The 6,810-nt window shown below is 35.6% G+C and overlaps 1 protein-coding gene and 1 pseudogene across 1 annotated transcript; both read right to left on the reverse strand.

Moving 5' to 3' along the window:
* Positions 1-811: 811 nt before the first annotated feature.
* Positions 812-2,188, reverse strand: LOC132313893 (PR5-like receptor kinase; annotated as a pseudogene).
* A 3,457-nt stretch (positions 2,189-5,645) lies between these two features.
* Positions 5,646-6,104, reverse strand: LOC132313894 (uncharacterized). The gene is made up of 2 exons (XM_059812831.1): positions 6,072-6,104; positions 5,646-5,933 (listed from the first exon to the last, which is right to left on the reverse strand). Exons 1-2 carry the CDS (start codon positions 6,102-6,104, stop codon positions 5,646-5,648), a joined length of 321 nt encoding a protein of 106 aa, XP_059668814.1.
* Positions 6,105-6,810: the final 706 nt, after the last annotated feature.

A 6,810-nucleotide genomic window follows, 5' to 3' on the forward strand; every position in this document is an offset into this window, starting at 1 on the left:
AATTAGGTTTTTATTGAAGATGAAGAAAATAAAATTTTGATGGGATCAATAATACGCAAGGAAGAAAAGTAAAAGAGAAAAAAATAATACGATTTTTTAAAAAAAAAAAGGGGGGGGGGGGGGGGGGCGGAGGTCTTTAGAGGGGGCATTTTCTTAAAATTTCAAAATTTCACATACACAAGAGTATAAAGATGAAATTGAGGTAGCCAGGGGTAGCTGAGCCCAATGGGTTTTGTCACACGGCTGGCAAAGAAAGTAAGATGGAAAAATGTTTGCATTCTTTGCATTCTTAATGCAATGAGTATGGAATATGTTACATCTTTGAAGTAATGCACATAGGATGGCTAAAATCTTTACCCCTCCAGCCAATTTGGTGTTGGTTTTGGGGAACCGATTATGTAAATAGGGATGGGGATGAGGGCTGCTTTGAAAAATCTGATAGGTTTTGGAGCTGTTTCGGAGATGGTTGCACCGCCCCGCCCCGCCCCGCCCCGCCCCGAATATACTATAAATTTATTAAATTACCCTTGCATACTATGATATATTACTAAAATAGGTTAAGTATATATAAAGGGATGGCAAAAATTCCCGTCCCGATAGGCCCACTCTGTTTGGGGTGGTTTTGGGGAACCAATTATGTAAATGGGGATATGTAAAAAGGCTGTTTTAAAAAACCTAATGAGTTTTGAGGTGGTTATGAGGGTGAATAAACTAAACGATGATAGAAATGGAAATGGGGAATGAGATCCTGGCCCCAAACCACACCATTATCATCCTAAATTTGTATCTCGGACTTGGTCATTAGTGTGGTAGAGTCCTTGTACCAGTACAAATTAGATCCCTCCCTTCATGCATCGTTTGAACTATTGTGAGTACTGCTGAATGGTTTGAGCACATTCATGCCTACTGAATACAGATAGTGGAATGGTCTAGGAGGCGGAGCAATGTCCACTCCTGCCTCCAACATCCTCACCACAACACTTATCGGTGGCCTAGTCTCTAGAGAGTCTTAAACACACCCAAAGCTATTATGGATAGTCTCTCTGCCTTCTCTCTATCCTTCTCTTCAATCCCACATGATATGGTCATCGTTGCCTACTCACCCTTCTCATACCGATCCCAAACATATTTCGGGAACCAATCTGGGCTCTCAGTAGGACCGCCTATGACATTCTTCCTCCTTCCAACTATCTCAAACAATAGTATTCCATAACTGTAAACATCATATGTATAAGTTACTGGAAAATTCTTCAGAATAAGCTCTGGTGTGGAGTAACCAGAAGTCCTCCTATATCCGATCACACTTGCATGGGTGCCATCTCTATTACACAGCTTTGCTAGCCCAAAATTTGCAACCTTTGGGAAGAATTTTGCATCAAGTAAAGCATTATTGGGCTTGATGTCATAGTGAATGATTCTTTGCTTGCATTCTTCAAGCAGATATACAATACCTTTGGCTGTACCAACTGCAATTTCATATAGCTTCTCCCACTCAATTGCCTCTGTATCATGGGACAGGTACTTGTCAAGAGATCCATTTTCCATGTACTCAAACACTAACGCACTTATAGAGGGATTATAACAAAATCCATATAGTCTGACTAGATTTATATGGTTGGTTCTTCTTATTGTGCCAACTTCTGACATGAATTGCTCTTCAGCTCTTCTTTCTGAGCTCCTTTTGAGGACCTTTACAGCGATATGCACTCCATTTGGAAATTCTCCTTTGTAAACTACCCCAAAACCTCCAGAACCCAACCTTGTCGAGTAATTACTTACGAAGCTAAGTAGTTCCTATTCATGAAATCTAATCGCTTTCTCATTTGCCAGGTCTTGGAAGAACTTCGCCATTGAAGGTGCATCAACCTCCTAAATTAGAACTCCATTCAGTGATGGTTGATTGAATGCTTGTTGCACTTCACCTATGATTGGTTGCATTTCTCTTATAATTGGTTATCTCTTCTTCCAACAATATAAAACGACAAAGCCTATTACTGCCAGTACTATCAAAAGCCTTACTATGCTTGGAAGTGGAAATAACTTAAAATGGTGAGATCTTAGGATCAATTTGATGTCAATGAAAATTTTTGAATATCTCTTTTTATTTCCCTCTTCCTAATTTTCTCCTTTTTTCTTAAAACTTACCAATTACTATTGCGACAATGAATGTTTTCTCTGGTGAAGACATGTAGTCGTTTGTGGATATCTCTGGGGAAAAAACCAAGGCAAAATCAATAAAACTCTTCATTTTGATTGATTATATTTCTAATGAACATAATATTTGCTTGGATTTGATAGGCAATGCTATTGAGATACAGATTGTGTCAAACATATGATAAATTTTTTCTGCAAGTATTTGGGTTTATGGGTTGAGTAACTTTGCATGCTGCCATAAAATGAAAACATTTATTAATAAAATTAAAGCAAACATGTATTTAACTTATATCACACTGGTGTGCTTAAGAAGATTTGAAATATTTTAATATGTACAAGAACAATTATCTAGCTATTTAGATTTTGAGATGTGACAAGGATGCATAAGGATGCTATTTTTATATCTATTTTGGCACCTTAGCTCTATTCTGGAAATCACCAGTAGTGTATCCATGCTTTTTTCTATCTTCTATGTACATTTATGTTCTCTTCTAAAACTAATGTTATCATCCATGTTCCTTTTAAATCCTACTTAATTCAAATGCATCAAAATACTTTTAGATTGATGTCCACCTTTCATTTATCTAATAATTATTACCATCTTTGCCTTAATCCCATGCAAATATGTGTAAGGCCACGTGAATTCACTATTTCCATTCTTTTTCATGCACTATGTTTAAAGTCATTTCTAATAACTTATTTTTTGTCACCCTCTCCGTCTCTTGCCTTCTTCTTTTTCAGATAGATGATGGAAATTGAATTCCAATGTCTATCCAACCTTATTATCAACCCTCAATATATTCCAAACTTTAGTTTCCAAAGAAATGGAAAAAAGAAAAGAAAAAAGAGTATTAGCATCCATTTGCTCAATAATTAATCACAATGTAAAGCTATCAATAAAAAAAATCCATCGTTGAATCTTGTAAAGACGAAAATTGTCATCAAATTTATTATTCTTTGTATTGAACCTGTTATCCTTTTAATTCTTTTCACTTATATAGTATATACTAAGTTCTTTTAGACTAAAATTTCTCTATTATAGTCAAGCCCATATATTTTAATGAGTGTGTAGATAGAAAGACATATACATATATATATATATAGTTCCTTTTGTGTCTTTCTCAACTGGAAAACTAGCTTGAGAGCATATAAACAATACAAGAAAATTAATTCAAGGCATTCTATGAAGAACCCATGAATTATTTCTGTTGTTCATCATTAAATAGGCCTTTTCATTTCCACTCAACAAAAATAAAAAATAAAATAAAATAGAAAGAGGAAGCTTTGTTATACACCTGAGTTAAACAAAGAATAACCAACTCATTAAGCTTAATAAGCAGTAAATCACATACCAGCTAACAAGCAGGTGAGTATGGTGAGAAGCAAAGTAATGAGCCAATTAGTCCTTATTGTTGCCTAATCTTTGGCCAAACACCTTTAAAATGTCCCTAGAAAGTTTGTATTCTAAAAGTTTCTTCACAAACAAACAAACTGTAAAGAGATTACAATAAGAATGTGACTAAATTTGGAGACAAATCATTGCTGGTAGGTTTGGGGAAGAGAAAGGAGGTTAGAAGTCTAGAAGTGGGTCTACATCAGAAGGTATGAGAGTGTGGAAAAGAATTAGGAGGGCTTGGGATGAGTTTTCAAAGCAGATAAGGTTTAAAGTTAGGGATAGAAGGAATGTGAGGTTTTGGAAGGATTTATGGTGTGGGGATGTGGTGCTGGCTTGTAAATTTTCATATCTATTTAGCATTGTTGAGAATAAAAATGTAATGGTTGCTGATTATTTCCATTTTATGAATGAAAGAGTAGAAGATTCAATTGTGAGTCGTACGCAGTGGAAAATACTTAGAAAGTTTTTGTTTGTTTTGTAAAATAGATATGTGTCGCTACCACTTTACTTTTTTTATATTTTAGCAATTAAACAATTAATCACATACAGATAAAATAAAGCAAAGTATAAAGTTAGAGATGACACTAGGATTTTAGCGAGGAAACCCCAGTTGATAAAATACGTCAACTGTTATGGGAAAAACCTCGTGGACTGTGCAGCCCAAAGTAAACTAATCCACTATGCTTGAAACAAAGTATACTGAACTTTGACTCTGGCTCACACCCTATCATTCTACCAAACACCAACTGTTGAAAATCCTCTGGCTTTGTGACTCCCTATCCAACAGCAACTTGACCTCAGGCTTATGCTTGATATTTGTAAAAGAGTAGCAAGTAGATCAGACAACACTCCTCGAATGCTCTAACCCTTTCAAAGTGTGATTGTTTTTACTTCTGTTCTTCAATCGTCTGAATAATATAGAAGAAAATCTACTTTTGTCTGATCGTTGTAGATGCAACTGTATAATCACGATTAGGATTCGAACTCCACAACTCTAACCTAAATAGGTGAATATATATATATTCTAGGAAGACTACAGAAAAATCAACTTTGATTTTCTAAGAGGGATAAACTTCCTAAGGCTTTGTATGATATGTGAATAATAATTAAAAGCCGTAAATAAACCAATGTATATGACATAGTTTATATAGAGGTTTGCAAAGTCCTATTCCTCTTGAAAATAAAGGAAATTTCGTGCATAGAACTTGGAAGGAAAGTTGGATTGAAAAGGGATTAAACGGAACAAGGAAACTTGAAACCTTGTACATACAAGACTTGTGGAACCGGTTCCCAATCTTGTAACCGGTTCCCAAAGGACAGAGAGTTGTTTCAAGTGAATTAGCTTTTGGAACCAGTTCCCAAATTTAGGTACCGGTTCCCACTTGATAGAATCCAATATAGACTTAGAAATTCTGTATTTTTGGAATTCTATAAATATACCATGTATATCAATGTGTCCTAAGTGGGAAACATTGTCCTAATCATTGTTCTTGCCTTTCTGATGATATTACTTTCCACTTCTGTTCAACCTCTGAATTCCGCAGTCGATATCAAGCCTAATATGGTAACTAAAATTACAACTTGACTAAGAATTGTTTTGTTACTGAAATATGCTAATTTACAAAAATATATCTCACAATCTCCCCCTTTGGAAATTTCATGGCAAAACCCTATAAACAATGTATAATCTACCCAAAGCAGAAAAATAAATTACAATTATTTAAGGAAATACGGAAATATTTTAACTTTGTTCTCTTCATTTCTTGGACAAAAGTTTACCTAAATTCTTGCACATGATTCAAGCAAAACTACCAGTGAAAGTTTAATAAAACAAGTTTAAAACTCCCCCTGAATTAATTATCCAAAAAAAAATTGTTTTCTTCCCCTCCTTAATGTATTCTTGGTATATCTTTCCCTTTTTGTAACAAAATTGACAAAGAAATAGCCAAACAACCAGAGATAAATAATACTTAAATAGAGTAAACACAAATCAATTTAATACATATCAGAAACCAAAACAGAATATCCAAAAATATCAAGTCATGACAATGTAAAAACTAATAAAAAATGATGCATAAATAATATGAAAATAGAATCAGGTATCAGGATCATCTCCAGCAAACGGAACTCTAGATGTTGGAATCTCTTCATCATCACCAGTACCATCATCTGTATCACTCCCACTGGCATCATCATCATCCTCGTCATCCTCATCATCCACATCTGTATCAGCCTCCTCATCCCTATCATCCTCAACAACAAGTGATGCATCTAGAAGGGCTAGTCTGTATACATCCTCAGAAGTACCACCCGACCTCTTTTCCTTAAGCAACCAAACATCTTCTTGAAGATCACGGACAACATCCATCAAAGCTTGTTGATTCTAAAGAATTAAGGAATAGAGCAAATTGGCATCCATAGTATTAAATGCCCGCTCAGTCAGAAAAACTGTAATAATCGTAGGAAGAGATGATGAAGACACAGTTGCACCCATGCTAGCTTTCCTAGATGAAGCTCATACAGATTTGGCCTTGTTAAAAGCCCTCACATCCATCTCAGATATGATCGCAATCTAGTGAGCACGGGGTGGAAGAAGGATCTCAAAATGCCGATATAACCACATAATGATCATAGGGAATGGAGATGACTTCTTCTCGGTGTTGTTCTTGTAGTGCGCAACCATCAAACCATAGATTGAAGAGTTAAGATAAATCTCAGCATCAATGGATAAGAGATATAGTACATCTGCACGATCTACAGAAATAACATATTTTTCCTAAAATAACCCAAATTTGAGATGGCAAACAAATTCAGAAAAGCGGCCTCATCTATAAGATAGCGATTGGGAATGTAGTCGGGAAATCTCGGAGAACCTGGAACATACAGCTCATTGCAAACATCTTCCCACTTTAGATTGGAATGTACTAGTGGAAGACGATAGCCAGTGTTTGAAAAATTCTTGGGAATGCCAAGAACTTTTCCAATCACATCATTATGAACAACATAATCCTTCCTGAACAATGACACCTCAAAATATCCAGAATCATGAACCTTGCGGATATTTGAGTAGAAATAATGAACGAGATCAGGACTGTAAGAACTTGCCACAGTGGTGAAGAACAACCACTTGTGATTCTTGATATAATCAACCAAGTTCTTTCCCGGACTATCTCGTAACTTTTTCAAGTTCACATTTTGTTCAGACTTAATTGGACCGTCCTTGTACACTTGCCAAGCATGGTCATCGTAGAAGTGTTCGG

Source organism: Cornus florida, unplaced genomic scaffold (assembly GCF_030987335.1).
Source record: "Cornus florida cultivar Cherokee Brave unplaced genomic scaffold, ASM3098733v1 CherokeeBrave_3.0.0_Hap2_Chr06, whole genome shotgun sequence".
NCBI lineage: Eukaryota > Viridiplantae > Streptophyta > Magnoliopsida > Cornales > Cornaceae > Cornus > Cornus florida.